The sequence below is a fragment of the Bos indicus genome, chromosome 5, assembly GCF_029378745.1.
Source record: "Bos indicus isolate NIAB-ARS_2022 breed Sahiwal x Tharparkar chromosome 5, NIAB-ARS_B.indTharparkar_mat_pri_1.0, whole genome shotgun sequence".
Lineage (NCBI taxonomy): Eukaryota > Metazoa > Chordata > Mammalia > Artiodactyla > Bovidae > Bos > Bos indicus.
In genome coordinates, this window is record NC_091764.1 from 115,885,843 (window position 1) to 115,904,000 (window position 18,158).

The following is an 18,158-nucleotide window of genomic DNA, read 5'->3' on the forward strand; positions in this document are numbered from 1 at the left end:
CCACAGCCCAGACGCCTCCCATCACTTTCCACGTGAGGCTTGGCCGCGTGCTTTGCTCTGGCCAAGGAGACAGGAGCGGCTGCGGGGCAGGTCACGTCCTGCAGGGAACCTTAGGGGCTGGTTCGTAGCTGGTCTGTTGTGATGACGGAGGCAGGGTGGAGACGGTGTCTGCCTGGCCCGCGTCCTTGGGTGACCACAGAGCTCCTCCCACTGACAGCCATGGCGTGGGGCTGCCGGAGTGGGGAGTGAACCCCCGTGGGGCTCAGCTGCCCGGCTATAAGAACTGTTGTTCCCGCAGTGTATCCTTCCCTTCCTGCCTGTCTCGCCCTTATTAGCCACGTGAACCTTGAGCTCACGCCTCCTCGCAGCTTGTTTCCTTATTTCTAAAATCAGTGAGTCTTTGCGTGATGTGATGGTTAATCTTTACTCCTTGGAAAGGATTCTGGGCCTCCCATCCAGGACAACGTCGCCCTTTTAAGACTCATCATAGTGGTACCTCTTCCAGGAAGCCTTCCCTGATGCTCTAGACTGCATATAAGGCCTCCCTCCACTGCAGCCCTGATCTGAGCAGGCGCCAGGGGGGTGTCCCTCAGGCTCTTTGCCCTGCTCAGAGGCGAGCTCCTTGCTCTCCTCCTAGTCTCTGTTTCCGGGACCCGGCCAGGTGTGAGGCAGCTGAAATGACGGAAGATGAAGGTGTTGTTTAAACTGTACGAGCCCCGAGGGGCAGTTGGGTCTGAGCTGCACGACATGTAGGAAAGCCAGGGCCTGGAGGGTGGTGGATCCCGGGGAGCAGTCTGCCCGGCTTCATCTGTTAGTTGTTTCTTGTTAGAAACATGCTGTGCGATCTGTCTCTATATAAAAACCCCGTGATCTTTAAGACCCATGCTGGATGTTAAGACACTGCGAGGTCAGGAGCTGAGGAGGCTTTGGGCAGTGCCCAGGCCAGGTCAGGAGGCGGAAGTGGCACCTTGGGTGTGTCCCAGCAGCCAAAGGGGACCGTTGTTTTCCAGAACTTTCTACAGTGGTGGCCATGGTCCGTACTGTCGGCAGGTGACGGTTGAGCAGTGCAGGTGAGGCACCGAATTTATCATTTCATTTGCCTTGAACTGATTTCAGTTTAGGAGGCCGCTCGCTGCCTGGCAGACAGGGTAGCCCCAGACTGCGGGGTGTCAGCGCCCCCACAGTCAGACACGCGCCCCCTCAACTCGGTTTTTTGTGAGCAGTTAGTGACTGAGGAAGGTCAAAGGCAAAAGGAGAAGAGGGTGGCAGAGAAGGAGATGGTCAGATGGCGTCACCGACTCAATGCACGTGAGTTTGAGCAAATTTGGGAAATTGTGAAGCACAGGGAAGCCTGGTGTGCCGCAGTCCATGGGGTTGCAAAGTGTTGGACACGACTCAGAGACTGAAGAACAAGAGTGAATATACCGTATGTTCATATATGATCTCCATAAATACACCTGGAGCCAAGTTCAGCGAACAGCACTTCCTTTTCCGCTTTTAAACATTGTAAAGATGTGCTGGTGTGGCCCCCACCACCCCCTAACTGCCCCCAGGAAGGCAAAACCTGGAACATGCCTGCTGTGACTCCGGCCGCTCTGGGGGAGCACTGGTTGGAACTTGACTCTCAGAGGAGGGCCTAGTGACTGCTTTACCGAGGCGTCTGCCGTGGGCTCTGTGCTTTCAGCCCAGTCCTGGCTGGGTGTGAGCTGATATCCGGGGTCCAGGGTGGGCGTGCGAGGCCGCTGGCTTTGGCATCATCAGCTCTTTGGCCTGAGGAGCAAGAGCACCTTCTGGGTTTCCCATTTTGTTGTTCAGAATCACTCGTTGAAAAGTGCAAGTGTCAAAGTCTCAATCGCTCAGTCGTGTCCGACTCTTTGCAACCCCACGGACTATAGCCCGCCAGGCTCCTCTGTCCATGGGATTCTCCAGGCAAGAATACTGGAGTGGGTTGCCATTCCCTTCACCAGGGGATCTTCCTGACCCCAGGATTGAATCCAGATCTCCTGCATTGCAGGTGGATTCTTTATAATGTCTGAGCTACCAGGGAAGTCTCCTTATCATCTGGGCTTCCCTTGTGGCTCAGAGGATAAAGTGTCTGCCTGCAATGCAGGAGACCGGGGTTCAATCCTTGGGTTGGGAAGATCCCTGGAGATGGAAATGGCAACCCACTCCAGTATTCTTGCCTGGAAAATTCCATGGATGGAGGAGCCTGGCAGGCTACAGTCCATCGGATCGTAAAGAGTCACACACAACTGAGTCGTACATGCCCTCCTTCGGGGGATCTTCCCGACCCAGGGGTTGAACCCAGGTCTCCTGCATTGCAGGGGGATTCTTTATACCGTTGGAGCTACCAGGGATGTCTCCTTATCATCTAACAAAGCTTTAAAAATGAAAAACAAAAAGCAAAACTCACCCAGCTCGTGGACTTCTGAAGCCATCTGCTTGAGTACAATGTGTGTGTGTGTGTGTGGGTGTGGTGTTTGTGATTTGGGCACCGCTCAGCCTATGAAGTTCGCCAGGCCACCTTGGCCTTGCGTTTCGACCAGGTGCCTTCTGGAAGGTGCCGATGCAGCGTTTCAGCCCAGAGCTGCCAGCAGCTGCGGGGGATATCTGGTATAAAGGTGTGGTCCAGCCCCGCTCCAGAACCAGTTGTTGCTGTTCGTGTCAGTTCGTACGTCTTTAGGGAATGGTGACTATCATTGGCAACCTCTGAAAACCATTCTGCACGTGCCACTTTGAGAGCTAATCCATGCGATTGCCTCTTTAAATTAATATTTTATGCTGTTTCATTGCGAATGACTGTAATAAAATGGCAATAAACATATTAAATAAAGCACCAAATATGTAATTTGTTTGGACTGCGAATGAATGAAAGTCATTAAAATTCATAAGCAGATCCTATTCACAAGTGTTAATTCGCTGAGTTAAGTTCAAAAACACACAACAGAGCGTTATCACCTTAGCGCGAGCTAATTAAGTTAATATATTAAGGGGAAGCCAGAGATTCAAGAAGTCTTTGCCTGCCTGCCATGCCTGAAGAGGGACAATGGAAACATCCCTGAACTGGGCAGTTGTGAAGAGATGGAAAAGGGGAGGAGCCTCTGGGGCAGTGGGGGAGGGAGGAGGTCACATCCCAGCTCTAGCCTTTTCCAGCTTTGGGAGGCAACCTTGTGATGTAACTTCTCACCCTCGCCTCTTCCCCTCTAACCATAGGTGAAACCCTGCTCTCTGTACCCTCCGGGGCCATGGGGCCTTAACAGGGTGCAGGCAATGTGAGCAGTTCCTGCTGCCCAGTTCATCGGTTATTCTTATTCCCTCTTCTGATCCCCTCCTCCAGAAAGCCTTCCCTGACGCTCCACACAGGCAAGAAGCATTTGTTGAGAAGACTATTCTTGCCCCCATGGAATTGCCTTGACACCCTTGTAAGGAACTAATTGACCATGAAAGTTATGACCAACCTAGACAGCATATTCAAAAGCAGAGACATTACTTTGCCAACAAAGTTCCGTCTAGTCAAGCCTATGGTTTTTCCAGTGGTCATGTATGGATGTGAGAGTTGGACTGTGAAGAAAGCTGAGTGCTGAAGAAATGATGCTTTTGAACTGTGGTGTTGGAGAAGACTCTTGAGAGTCTCTTGGACTGCAAGGAGATCCAACCAGTCCATCCTAAAGGAGATCAGCCCTGGGTGTTCTTTGGAAGGACTGATGCTAAAGCTGAAACTCCAATACTTTGGCCAACTCATGCGAAGAATTGACTCATTGGAAAAGACTCTGATGCTGGAAGGGATTGGGGGCAGGAGGAAAAGGGGACGACAGAGGATGAGATGGCTGGATGGCATCACCGACTCGATGGACATGAGTTTGAGTGAACTCCGGGAGTTGGTGATGGACGGGGAGGCCTGGCGTGCTGCAATTCATGGGGTCACAAAGAGTCGGACACGACTGAGTGACTGAACTGAACTGAACTGATGAGGGTATATTTCTGGACTCTTGATTCCATTCCATTGATTTGTAAGCTGGTGTTACATGATCTTTATTGTTGTAGATTTATAGTAAGTTTTGCAGTTGGGAAGTGTGATTCTTCCAGTTTTGTTTTTATTTTTCAAGATTATTTCAGCTCTTCTGAGTCCCTTGAATTTCTTTATTGATTTTAGAATCGGCTTGTCAATTTCTGCAAAAAATAAAAAAGCAATTGGAACTTCAGTAAGGACTGTGCTGTGTCAGTAGGCCAGTTGGGGTTATTGCCATTTCAATAACGTGCTACATGCTAGGTGGCTTCAGTTGTGTCCAACTCTATGTGACCGTGTGGACTGTAACCCACCAGGCTCCTCTGTCCATGGGATTCTCCAGGTAAGAATACTGGAGCGAGTTGCCATGCCATCTTCCCAACCCAAGGATCAAACCTGAGTCTCTTATGTCTCCTGCATTGACAGGCAGGTTCCTTCCAATTCAAAAGCAAGGATGTCTTACCATTTATTTGAATCTTTAAATTTCTTTCAAAAATGTTTTATAGTGTTCAGTGTAGCAGTTCTGTACTTTTTTATTAAATTTATTTAGTTTTTATTCTTTGTAATGCTATTGCAAATCAAATTGCTTTCTTAATTTCATTTTTAATTGTTCATTGCTAGTGTATAGAAATACAACTGATTTTTGTATGCTGATTCTATATCCTGCAATCTAGTTGAACTCATTTATTCTAATAGATTTTTTTGTGAATATTTTTTAGTATTTTCCACGTCTAAGATCATGCCATTTGCAAATAGAGATAGTTATACTTATTCTTTTCCAACTTGGATGCCTTTTATTTCCTTGTCTTGCCTGATCGCACTGGCTATGCCCTCCAGTACAATGCTGAATAGAAGTGATGAGCATGGTCACTCTTGTTTTGTTCTGATCTTAGCGGGGAGCTTTCAGTCTCTTTACCATTAGGTATGATGCTAGTTTTTCGTAGATTCCCTCGATCAAGTTGAGGAAAATCCCTTCTGTGGCCACTCTGTTGAGTGTTGGGTTTTTTTTTGTTTCATGAAAGGGTGTTAGATTTTGTCAGATGTGTTTTTTGCTCTGTTGAGGGGATCGTATGACTTCTGCCCTCTGTTCCATTAATGTGATGTTACACTGATTGATTTGCACGTGTTGAGCAAACCTTGTGTTCTGGGGATAGATCACATGTGTTCATGGTGTATAATCTCTTCATATGTTGCTGAATTTGCATGGCTGATATTTTGTTGAGGATTCTGTGTCTATTCATAAGCACACTGGGTCCAGTTCTCCATCCGTGAAATGGGCCCTCTGCGTCTGGCCTGGGACGTCACCCAGCCCTCGGCATTGCAGTGGTTTTAATTATCAATGTCTTTGACTTACAGCTTAAAGCTTTTCCCGTCGTTCACTGTTTATGGCTTGCAGGCCTCCCTGGAGGGAGGTTGCCAGCATCTCTCTTTCTCATGTGGGGAGGCTGGGGAGGCTCAGAGACAGGCTGCAGGTCACCCAGTTCCTAGGACTTGTGTAGATCTGTGTGGTTCCCAAAGTAAATGGAGGAGGAAGAGCCCCTGCAGCTTTGCAGTGTCCTGGGAGAAAAGGACCCATCCACCACGCTCCTCCCCGGGGTGCAGTGGGGACACCTCCTGGACGCTACTGGGGCCCCAAGCCGCATCCTCCCACTCAGAGGGGACACGCAGGGAATCAAGTTAGGGAAGGAGTGGGGAGTGTCCAGCCTGCATTCCTACGGTAGCATGACCTCATGAAAGCAGAGACCATCCCCTGGGCCCGTTTGCCAACTGGACTATTGTTTGGAGTCCTGGTGGGACAAGCTTCAGTTTACTGCAATCGACAGGAAACCCAGCTTTCCGTAGCAATCAGGGCCTGCAAAGGCCTGTCGCCGCTGGTGATGTGGTTCTCCTTGTGCCCTCGTTTGTGCTCAGTCACTCAGTCGTGTCCAACTCTTTGCGACCACATGGACTGTAGCCCACTAGGTTCCTCTGCCCGTGGAATTTTCCAGGCAAGAATACTGGAGTGGGGCGCCATTTCCTCCTCCAGGGGACCTTCCTGACCCGGGATTGAACCCACGTCTGTTGTGTCTCCTGCATTGGCAGGTGGATTCTTTACCACCCACCTGGGAAGCCCGTGTGTTCCTGTTTGGGTCCTCTGTAAATCACAGAGTGAAATGGAAGCAGGACGGACATCGTATCTGCCCAATGAATTGCTACTGAAGGAGCATGGATCTGGGTCGTGGCCGCCTTGCCTCCAGCTCTGCCATCTCTTGGCTTTGGGACCTCAAGCTGGTCACCTGGACTTTCCCAGTGTCCATCTCCCATCTCTGATTGGGGCTAACAAAAGTGCAATGGAAATTAAGGAGACAATATTTAAGAGCGAGGGTTCTAGGCTCAGACTCGTGGGTCTGAGTCCTGGCTCTGTCCGCTTGTGACCATGTTTTCCCCTAATCTGTGGCTGCATCATAAGTTCCCCCAGCTTTCTGTGGGGTAACAAGGAACATTTTCTAATAATAAAGAAGTTACTCTTAAGAGTTTACTCACTAGTAACAGCTTTAAAATACATGCAACAAAATCTGGGGGAACCAAATAAGCAGATACACAATGCTGGTAGGAGACCCCAGTACCCTGCTCCGTATAGTCGGTGGAACAAACACACAGCAACATCAGTCAAACTAACCCAACTGACGTTTAAAGAACAGGCATCCTAGGAACAGCAAAACATGTTCTGCGCAGTTAAACAGCGTCAGGGCAGGATCCCAGCCAGGAATGTCCGGCTTCAGAGCCCTGGCCCCTCAATCTAGCCGGGGGCTTCCCTGGTGGCTCAGACGGTAAAGAAACCACTTGCAATGCAGGAGACTGGGTTTGATCCCTGGGTCGGGAAGATCCCCTGGAGGAGGAAATGGCAGCCCACTGCAGTATTCTTGCCTGGAGAACCCCATGGACAGAGGAGCCTGGCCCAATGTAGCTCAGTCTCTCAAATATGCTGTCTTTTGGGCAAGAAAATCCAGCAGATGAGGAAAGAGAGAAACAAACATGTTTAGAGGGAGCCCAGGGGTCTGTAGAATGGGTCGGAGTGGGCGGCTCTGGCTTCAGATTTCTGACTGCCACTTGAGCTGGGGTGTGGGGAGGTGGGGCTGGAAGCGCCATTTGTATCATTGTACCTGTGTTTTAAAGCTTCCCTGTCTTTAAAGCATTTCAAGTTTCCTGAATCTCTGTGTCAAATTACTACTTAAGAGACTGAGTGTTAACAGCCTGTCTGAGGCAACATACTTGGTTTTCACAAAGCATCTCTTTCGATTGATTCGGTCTCCTGGTTCTGCTTTCAGGGCCAGATCTTATCACACCTCTGAGCCTTCTTCTGTGTGTTTCCTTCTGCCTGATATGCCCTTTCCTCTTTTGTCCTCTGCAAGCTCCTACTCATCCCTCAAAACCCAGCACAGAAGTTGCCCCACGTGGAGCCCTCGCCAAGCGCAGATCTCCCCTGTAACATGTGCGCCCTTCTGGGGGAGCGCTCAGATAATGCACAGTCATTTTTATGATTTCTGCCTCTCTTGGCCACCAGACCACTTGCCTCCTTGGGGCCCAGGCTGCCTCTTCCTCTCCCTGTATGGCACCTCGGGCCCACGTTTTCTCACAGGTGTGGTGAGGACCCTGTGCTTGTTATGGTCACCTGTCACACCCAGGTGAAAACTGTTGCCTTTTCTCTCCCCTCAGCCTAAAAGACAAAAATCAAGGCGAACTCATCCCCCCCGTGCTGAGATACACAGTGACATACCTGAGAGAGAAAGGTGAGTAAGAGCTGGCTCCAGACAAGGAGGTGAGGGTGCCAGGGACACCTCTCCTGGAGGCCTCTCTGGGATCCTGAGGGCCCCACAGGCCAGAGGATGGGAGGAGCTGGAACCTGGGCACGGGGGGATGACCAGGATGGGCAGGGCTCAGGCACAGTGGCTCCAGCCACCTGGGCTCTCTGGGTTTGAATGCTGGCTCCGCTGTGTACTAGCTGTGTGGCCTCAGGCAAGTTGCTCACCCTCTCTGGGCCTGTTTCCTCATCTGTGCAGTGGGGTTGATAGCAGCGCCTGGTGCATGGGGTTGCTGTGGAGCCCAAGTGAGGGGTGTGTGCGGTGCTTCACACGCCTCCGGTCCTCTATCACGAGGGATACGCTTGGTTTGTAGACACCATTGCCAGTGGGGGGGGCGGGGGTGTGTGCTCAGTGACTTGGGGGTGAGCCTTGTGGCTCCTCCTAGACCCCTGAGGCCAGAGCTCAGATCCACAGGAAAGGTGCATGGAGGTGTCTTTTACCCTAACGGGAGGAAGACCCGAGAGAAAGGGCTGCCAGCGAGGGGTGGTCCCCTGCAGATTCAGATGCACGAGCTGTGGAGGTCAGTGTATCAGAGGGGGAGTGGGGTCCCTGGGTGTGGTTCCCAGCATGTCCCAGGAACTGCCTGCTCAAGGCATAAAAAGTTCTCTGAGACCACAGCGCCCAGGCTGGAGGGTCTATGGTTGGCCGCTTGGAGCTCTGTCTCCTTCGACGTTTCTTTCTACTCTGTCGTTAGAGTACTGCCCTTTCCATTATGTATTTCAGGAATGGACAAAAAAACTTGTGGATAAAAAAATTTCATAGAAACTGTGGAAGGGAGTTTTCCTTTTTTAAAAAATGTATTAATTCCCTTATTTTATAAAAAATTTAACAAAACAAACAGCCCACAGTAGGAATTCACTCTATGTTTGTTGAAGGATATGTGGATTAAACGTGTATTCATTGGACACTCGGCTGCATTTGGCCCTGGTCTAGGCTCTAGGGTTGTCATGGTGACTGCAATACACAGCCTGTGTCCGTTCCAGGGGCCGTAGCTATGACAGCTACAGACTGACACAACAGGGATGAGCCGGTCATAGAGGTCAGGGGAACCTGCGCTCTGACACACGGGTGGCTGTGTAACAAATAGCCACAAACTTAGGAGCTCAAACAGCATAAATTTATTATAATGTCTGAGGTCAGAAGTCTGGCCTGGGGGTTGGGTTTTCTGCTCAGGGTCTCACTGGGCTCAACTCAAGGTGCTGGCCAGGCTGTGCTCTTTGCTGGGGGCTCCGGGCAAGACTCCACGTCCACGCTCATCCACTGCGTCCGTCAAGTTCAGCTCTTGCGGTGGTAGTTCCAGGTTGCCTGCGTCTTTGCTGGCTGTCAGCCAGGGGTCTCTTTCTGTGCCTAGAGGCAGCCTGCTTTCTTTGCTGTGTGACCTCTCCCTGGAGAAACCCCCACACCTCGAATCCTTGCCCCACATGCTTTGAGTCTGTGTTGCCAGGAGGAACCTGGGTCCCTCTTATGAGGCTCACCTGATTAGGCCAGACCCACCCTGGATAATCTCCGTATCTTCAGGTCAGCTACGCTGGACCTGCATTCCCTCTGCAGAGTCCCTTCACTGCAGCACCTGGATTAGTGTTTGAATGAATCCGTGGGACCCCAGGGCCCAGGAGCCTGGGGGCCATGTCAGAATTCTGCCCATTATAGTCACTCAGCAAGAAAGAGAAGAGGGGCCCCTAGGCAAGGGGAGCTGCGGGTGTGGAGGGTGAAGGTGGCAAGGAGCGTGGAGCCGGTGGGGGCTGGACAGAGGGCTTAGAGGGGTGGGCGGGGGTGCTGGGCAGGAGAGCCGGGCAGCAGTAGGCAGGCCCGTAGGTCTGTGGTATGGGCTCACAGGCAGCTCTCCCATGACTGATGGAGACAGGAAGAGCTCCGTGCCAGAGCCGATGAGGTTTGGAGCAGGTGTCAAACAGCTCACCCAGCGTCAGCGTGGAGAGACTGGGGAGGGAGGGAGCGGCGAGCATGGGGGTCTGGGGCCCGGTGCTGTCCTGCCGAACATGGACATGCTCTTTGTCTGCACTGTCCAGGACGGTAGCCACTGGCCGTGTGTGGCCGTTGTCCAACGGAGCACTGCGTGTGTGGCTCGTGTGCCGAGCCTGGGTAACTTGATTTAATTTTAATTGCACAAATGTCAACCACCATGGGCAGCTAGTGGCCGCCATATAGGCCAGGTCAGCTCTAGTCACTGGGGAGAAAGGGGAGCAGCATGTTCGGGGGCATCCTGGGGGCTGGGCTGGGGCCATGCATTACCCCGTTCATCCTTCCCGCAGCCCTTGGAGGCAGGTGCTCCAGGCTTACTTGGCGGACGAGGCAGCTGAGGCTCAGAGGCTGAGTGCTTTCTCTGAGGTCACACAGCTGGCCCGAGGCAGCATTGTTGGGCAGACCCCATCTATCTGCCTGAAGCGTCAGCCTCTTCCACTCTCCCTTTCTGGGGTCCACAGAGGTGGGGAATCAGGTGGGACTGGGGAATATGGAAAAAGTTTGATTTAAGAGGAATAAACACAGGTGGGTGTAGGGGTAGTGGAGAGAAGATGAGCCAGGCTGGAGAGCATCCCCTGCCAGCCGCGGTGAGGGGATGCGTGGGCAGGGCAAGTCATGGAACGTTCTAGAAACCTCAGATGCTGGGCCCTGTGAGATGCCTGGAGACTCTCCCCACAGGACTCCACACCGAGGGCCTGTTCCGGAGATCAGCCAGTGTCCAGACGGTCCGCGAGATCCAGCGGCTCTACAACCAAGGTGAGTGGCTCCCCGAGACCCTTCCTGTCAGTCTCCTGCCCAGCCAGCCTCACAGGGGCCTCCGGGGCCCCAGGGCCCACACTTGGGCCAGCGGAGCTCCTCCCACTCCCGACCCCAGAATAGCCCAGATTTGGGGGACAGCTGCCCCAGCGCGTCTGTACCCAGACCCCAAGCCTCCCCTCTCAAGCCTGGGGACAGTGTAAGCCAGGCCTGACCTCAGGATGCTCTTGTCCAGGCAGGACTGGGTCATATGGCAGAGAATCAATAGTGTCCCCAGGAGATTTCCATGGTGGCCGAGTGGCGAAGACTCTGCACTCCTCACATGGGGGCCTGGGTTCAATCCCTGGTCAGGGAGCGAGATCCCACGTGCCACAACAAAGATTAAAGACCCCACATGCTGCAATGAAGACCCCGTGCCAGCAGATTCATTCATTAAAAGCCCAGTGTCCCCCAGCCTCCGCCGGGCCCCGTGAGAAGCAGGGGAGGGCAGGTGACACCATCGGCAGGGAGGGACAGTGCCGTGTCCTGGCATCGGGCTCCTCCCCTCAGGAGGTTTCAAGCCATTTTGAGTCCGAGCCTGCTCTGCAGCTGGAGTCCCCAGCCCAGTGTCAGAACTCAGACACCCACACTTGTGTGTCCAGGGAAGCCCGTGAACTTTGATGACTATGGGGACATCCACCTTCCAGCCGTGATCCTGAAGACCTTCCTGCGGGAGCTGCCCCAGCCGCTGCTGACCTTCGAGGCCTACGAGCAGATCCTCGAGATCACCAGTACGTACCTGCCGGGGTGCCAGCCAAGGGTGCCCAGGGTGCTGGCCGAAGGCTGGGGGGTTGGGGCCGGGCTGCCTGGCCCCCTGCTGTTTCCCTCCAGCGCTGCAGGCCAGGAGAGGGGCTGTCCCCCCCGGACCCCCGCCGGCCTCGGCCAGGCCAGACCTGCCCATGGTCAGGGGACACGGGGTCAGGGGTTATCAGATACCCCTGGGCCCAGAGGCGGGGTCTCGGAGGGCATCTCTAGATCTGGGGTACGTCGCCCTGGTCAGAGTGCACCCCCCTGCACTGTTCCGCAGGATCTCTACTTCTAGTACTTTAACTTCCTCGTCTAGAAACAGGGGTAGCCACCCCCACCTGCTGTTACAGAAAAAGCTATGCATGGCCCTTGAGAAAGCACAGTGAGGCACCCATTGTGGGGCAGGGGGGCATTGTGAGAGGTGTAGGGACCACTGTAGCGGGGAGACAGACTGGGCTCAACTCCAAATACCGCAAGCAGGAGGAGGGGCTTTACAGCCGAGCAGCTGGTGGACGGGTGGTCCGTGGATGGAAGATTACTCGGAGGAAACGGGCGTTGGGGGAGGCGGGGGTCGGATTCTGACTATACTGATCCAACAGGACTCTTGCTACTGGCAGACCAGGTGGCCCAACATCCCCTAGGGGGTGGGGGCGGGGGGATGAGGACCCATCAGATGGCAAGGGTGATCAGGGCTCCCGTTACACTAACTCACGGCTCTTCATAAAGGTGGACGGTGCAGAGACATAAAGAAGCCTGAAACCAGAGGCTTTGTTAATAAAAGAACTCTACGAAGCCTGACTAGAGTTTGAGGAGAGAGTCTCCCCAGATTGGTGAATGCCGGGGAGGCGTGATGCGAGCTGCAGCTCTCGGGCGTGGTGATGCCCAGGAATGGACCAGGTGCACCGTGGCGCTGATCACTCCTAACAGCCAGTGAGGGCACGTCAGCGCTTCCTAGGCGGCTCAGTGGTAAAGAATCCGCCTGCAAATGCGGGAGACGTGGTTCTTTCCCTAGTCTAGGAGGATCTTCCCCCTGGAGAAGGCAATGGCAACCTACTCCAGTATTCTTGCCTGGAGAATCTCATGGACAGAGGAGCCTGGCGGGCTACAGTCCGTGGGGTCGCAAAGAGTCGGACACAACTTAGCAACTAAACAACAACAACAAGGCATGTCAGAGAAGCTGGAGGATGCTGGGAAAGCAGTGCAATCACACACTGTTGCTTTCAAATGGGATGACCTCTGCCCCCAGCGTTCCCCCAAAACTGGATTCGACTCCTGGTGGGTGTCAAGCCATAGACACAGCTGAGCCCCCACTTCCTCCCTGCCCCTGCCCCATACACACACGGAGAGATTTGAGCAGGCACTCTGATCGTTTCTAACAATGAGAGTTAGAAGGCTCGAGGCTGTACCCCTAGGACGGTGACTCCAACGCACATAAATTCCCGCCTGAGAAAGTACTTTTCGTTCCAGCCAAAACCGGTGGTAGACAGTTGCCTGACCCCACCTTAGAGCAGTTCCTGTAGAAAGCTTGCAATTATGAGCTACTTCTTTCCTCTTCATTTGCATCTCTACTCATTCTTTTTAAGAGCTGCCTATCATTCTATCAGCGTAGTTATTCTGAAGGCTGTGGACCCTGTCGGCGGTCATTCAACAACTCAGCTTGATTGAATCGTGATTCAGGCATAGGGTGGCCAGATTCAGCTTTTAAAAAATAGGACGTCCAGTCAAATATGAATTTCAGGTAAATTATGAACTCTTAGTATAAGTATGTATCTATGTGTGAGTAAGTATGCTAAACTGTTAGTATAAGTATGTTCCAAATATTGAACACGATATACCTGCACTAAAAAAGGATTTGCTGTTTATCTTCAATTCACATTTAACTGGATATCCTCTATTGTGTCTGGCAACCCTGCCCAGGGCGGGTGCATGTCTCCTTGGAGTGATGCAAGAAATCCTTGCAGAGAATGCTCTGGAGGAAACGGGCTTCCCAGGTGGCCTGTGGTGTCCGGAAAAAAAAGGAAACTGCCATAGGGATATTCCCAAGGTATAGCAAGGTTTAGAGCACCAACTCATAGCTAAACGGAATGGGACTCAGGTCTGGGCTTCGGCACACATCAGCTGTGTGACCTTGGACAGGTCACTTAACCTCTCTGAGCCCACTTTCCTCATCTGTATAAGATCGGGGTTGCTTTGAGAATGAAAGTTCATACACTGCTTAGCATGATTCCTGGCACACAGTAAGTGCTTGGTTCGTGGTGGCTTCGTCACAGCAAGCTGCTCCTTCCTGCTCACTTCCTTCTTTCTTGAAGGAACCATAGTAAAAGCCAGCGGTGGACGATGTACCATATCTGTTCTGGGACTGCAACGCTTAGAAAGAAAGATGTCGAGGCTGGAAAGCAGAGATCCGGGGCAACAAGACTTGTTGGTTCCTCAGAAATATTAACTCCAAGGGAATTCCTCGTCTGCTCAAATTACCCGGCAAGCACTTGAGTTCAGGGAAGAATGACTTCTGTTGAAAAACCAACCAGAGTGTTCACAGCAGGGAGCTCTGCGCCTTTCGGCAGAGGCTGTGTTAGTTCACAGTCACTGTACCCAAGGCTTAGTGGGAGGAGGTCTGGGTGCTGGAAGCTCGAGGTGTGTCCGTGTGTGCACGTGTGTCAGCAGCAGGAGCTTGGTGAATGCATGTTGAGTAGCACGTCTGCACTCACAGTTTATGGAGCTCGAGGTGTGTCCGTGTGTGCACGTGTGTCAGCAGCAGGAGCTTGGCGGATGCGTGTTGAGTAGCACGTCTGCACTCACAGTTTATGGAGCTCGAGGTGTGTCCGTGTGTGCACGTGTGTCAGCAGCAGGAGCTTGGCGGATGCGTGTTGAGTAGCACGTCTGCACTCACAGTTTATGGAGCTCGAGGTGTGTCCGTGTGTGCACGTGTGTCAGCAGCAGGAGCTTGGCGGATGCGTGTTGAGTAGCATGTCTGCACTCACAGTTTATGGAGCTCAAGGTGTGTCCGTGTGTGCACGTGTGTCAGCAGCAGGAGCTTGGTGAATGCATGTTGAGTAGCATGTCTGCACTCACAGTTTATGGATTGGCGGATGCATGTTGAGTAGCACGTCTGCACTCACAGTTTATGGAGCTCAGTGGGGTGTGTGGTGGGCAGAGACACTGGAGGCGCTCGGTCTGCTTGGCTGCTTCCAGACCCCTCTGGGTGTGGGGCCCTGAGCTGTGGATTGTAAACAGGTTGAGTTCGTCCAGAGCAGGGTCCACGTGCTTTTTCTGTAGAGTCAGATAGTAAATGTTTTAGGCTGTGTGCACCAGACTCAGCCATTATGCAAAAGCAGCCATGGACAAATGAATGGATGTGGGTCTGTGCCAATAAAGCTTTACTGACAGAAGTAGGCCACTGGCCCTCGGCCTGTCGTTTGTATCGACCATCCCATCCATAAGCTGATCTGGCTCCCGGGGGTCATGGTGGGGAGCAGTCACGGTGCCCGAGGTGAAGAAGTGGGCAGAGCTCGGAGCAGAGCTTCCTTGGGAAGTGGGACCCAAGGCCCAGGCGGGGGGCAGTCTGTCCTCCCTCCCCGGGCCCCTGCCCGTCCTCGGAGGGATGCAGGAAGGGGACGCTCAGGAAGGACCCTTGGGCCATGGCAGGTGTGGAGAGCAGCCTGCGGGTGACCTGCTGCCGCCAGATCCTGCAGAACCTTCCGGAACACAACTACGCCGTCCTCAGCTACCTCATGGGCTTCCTGCACGAGGTGAGGGGGCCGAGCCAGTGCCCAGGCAGACCAGGCCTGGGTTCCCACCTCCCTCGACCCTGGAGCCCACTCTGGGCCTGAAGGGCCTCCTACAAGGCCTGGCTGGGCCACACCTCTGCCCGGCAGGTCATGGGGCAGGTCAGGGGCGGGGGTGGGGTGTGAACAGGGGCTGTGTGCCCAGACCAAGGATGCTCAGAGTCTGCCGCCGGCGTGGGGCCTAAGCAGGAAGCGTCATGCGTGTCCTGGGCCTGCAGCACCATGAGCCACACACCGGGGGCCCTAAGACAGTAGAAATGTCTCCTCTCCCGGCCCTGGGGTTGCTCTAAGTGTTGGCCGAGATGAGGGGGCAGCCCCTTTGGGGAGGTAAGTTCCCTACATGCTCTCCTTAACCCTCCAAGAGCACCTGCATGCCAGGGCCCCACCCCCTGAGTCCTGGGAGTGGAGGAGGAGGCTGGGATGGGGTGGGGAGGATGTTGCAGACATTCCGGGAGGAGATCAAGAGATCAGAGCCAGAGCCCCCCCCCCCCCCCGCCCAGGCGTCAGTGCCCATCCCTTCCGTTTTACGGGGGCGGCGGCCCAGGTCACATCGAGGGCGGGGGGCTCCAGCCCTCCTCCAGGCGCAGGGAACACCGGTCACACCTCCTCTCATCTCCGCCTTGTTCTCACCCCAGGTGTCCCAGGAGAGCATCTCGAACAAGATGAACAGCTCCAACCTGGCCTGCGTCTTCGGGCTGAATCTGATCTGGCCGTCCCAGGGGGCCTCCTCCCTGAGTGCCCTCGTGCCCCTGAACCTGTTCACCGAGCTGCTGATTGAGTACTACGAGAAGGTCTTCAGCGGCCGCGGGGAGCGCGGGGCAGAGGCCAGCGAGCAGGGCGCTCCCGGTGCCAGAGGCTCCGTCCCCAACGAAGGCGCCGCTGCAGGAGACAGACCCGCCTCCGGCGACAGACCCGCCTCCGGCCTCGCCAGGCCCCCGCTCCCTCCGCGTCCCCTGACCACGGCCTGGAGACTCCTCTAGGAAACGTCAGTGGTGGTCTCTGCATCTGTGTTTTGTAAACTTGCCATTAAACGATCTAGGGAACCAACCCTCCGGTGAAAATTCTGTGGTTCTGATTCGTCAGCCCTTCTTGTTCGGTAATGGCAGGCTGAGACAAGATGATGGATCTGTTAGGATCGGGACTCGCCCGGCCTCCCTGAAAATGGGAATGTACTGGCTGGGCCTGGTACCAGGCATCTCCTGCTGCCGCGATGTCGCATAACAAACCATGCAGACCCAGTGACTTAGAGCAGCTGCCGCTGGTCACTGCCTGCGAGTCGGTGGGTCAGCGGGCAGTTCTGGTCTCTTCAGGACTTGCTTGGCAGGTATCAGGCACCAGGGTGGCTGGGGAGACTCCACCCTCCCGCAGGCATTGCATTTCCGTTTGATGAACGCGCACGCATTCCCTGGACATGAGCCAAGTCCAAGCAAGAGCACTGGCACGGTGGCTTATGAGCTTGGGTGGCGTCACTAACGCTCACACCCTGTCGGCCAGAGCTGGCCTCAGGGCCAAGGCCAGGGTCACAGCGCGAAGGGCAAAGGGTGCGGATAAGAGGAGGGGGAGAAATGGGGCCATCGGCTGCCCGAGGGCTGCAGGACGTGTCCTAGCCCTGTGGTCTCAGGCAGGCCAGCCCCTTGGAGTTGAGAGATAGTCCTGTGTTCCCAGCTCCCCATTCAGTGAGGAACCGTGAAAAGTCACGGCTCCATATTGCCAGCAAAGAGCCCCCAATGTCCCTGATTGGCCAAGCCGAGGTCTCACCCTGGACAGGTGCTGTGTCCGGGGCAGGCACCGGTGGGCTGGCCTGGCTCAGGTGCCCCATACGACCCCCAACAAAGGAGAGCTGGTGCCCGATGGGTCAGTGTGGGCAGGCCCCCACAACATACACCACAGGCCAGGGTTTCAACAACAGGCCCTTGTTTTCTTGCTGTTGTGGAGGCCGGAAGCCCAGGGTCAGCGTGCCAGCAGGCTTTACTTCTGGCGAGGGCGCTCCCCCTGACGTGCAGACGGCAACCTCCTCTCTGTCCTCAGGAGACAGAAGGGCCAGCTCTCTGGTGTCCCTTCTCATGAGGACACACGACCTGTCGGGCCTGGGCCCCACACTCATGACCTCATTTAACTTTAAGCAGAGACGTTACTTTTCCAACAAAGGTCCGTCTAGTCAAGCCTATGGTTTTTCCTGTGGTCATGTATGGATGTGCAAGTTGGACTGTGAAGAAGCCTGAGCGCCGAAGAGTTGATGCTTTTGAACTGTGGTGTTGGAGAAGACTCTTGAGAGTTCTTTGGACTGCAAGGAGATCCAATCAGTCCATTCTGAAGGAGATCAGCCCTGGGTTTTCTTTGGAAGGACTGATGCTGAAGCTGAAACTCCAGTACTTTGGCCACCTCATGCGAAGAGTTGACTCATTGGGAAAGACTCTGATGCTGGGAGGGATTGGGGGCAGGAGGAGAAGGGGACGACAGAGGATGAGATGGCTGGATGGCATCACTGACTCGATGGACGTGAGTGTGAGTGAACTCTGGGAGTTGGTGATGGACAGGGAGGCCTGGCGTGCTGCGATTCATGAGGTCGCAAAGAGTCGGACACAACTGAGCAACTGAACTGAACTGAACTCTGTAAGGAGGGCTTCCTTGGTGGCTCAGACAGTAAAGAATCTGCCTACAAAACAGGAGACCTGCATTCAATCCCTGGGTTGGGAAGATCCCCTGGAGAAGGGAGTGGAAACACATCCCAGTATTCTTGCCTGGAGAATCCCATGGATACCTGGAGCTACTTCCTGAATGGAGAGTATGGGCGCCGTGCTCACCTCCTGCCTCTTCTCACCTCCACATTCACTCCACTCCCACCTGTGGCTGTGGTCGTCTGCCTGCCTGTCCTCGTCTCTGTAAGGGAGGGGACATGTGCCCACTGAGCCATCTCCCAATGCCCAGCAGTGAGTGGGTGACACCTCGTTTCAAGGACCCAGCAGACTGAGAGCAGGGGAGCATCCTCTTGTTTCTCTGATG

At 54.1% G+C, this 18,158-nt stretch overlaps 1 protein-coding gene across 4 annotated transcripts in view; it reads left to right on the top strand.

Moving 5' to 3' along the window:
- ARHGAP8 (Rho GTPase activating protein 8) overlaps nt 1-16,216 on the top strand; it is a 50,122-nt gene extending 33,906 nt beyond the window's left edge. For 3 of the 4 annotated variants that reach the window (XM_070790560.1, XM_070790558.1, XM_070790559.1), the window contains exons 9-13: nt 7,703-7,776; nt 10,507-10,584; nt 11,226-11,354; nt 15,016-15,119; nt 15,791-16,216. In XM_070790560.1, coding sequence (XP_070646661.1) covers nt 7,703-7,776; nt 10,507-10,584; nt 11,226-11,354; nt 15,016-15,119; nt 15,791-16,135 — 730 coding nt within the window. In that variant the 3' untranslated portion in view covers nt 16,136-16,216. The remainder of the gene's footprint in view (nt 1-7,702; nt 7,777-10,506; nt 10,585-11,225; nt 11,355-15,015; nt 15,120-15,790) is intronic. The other variant, XM_070790561.1, reaches the window with a different exon arrangement.
- The last annotated feature ends 1,942 nt before the right edge of the window (nt 16,217-18,158 follow it).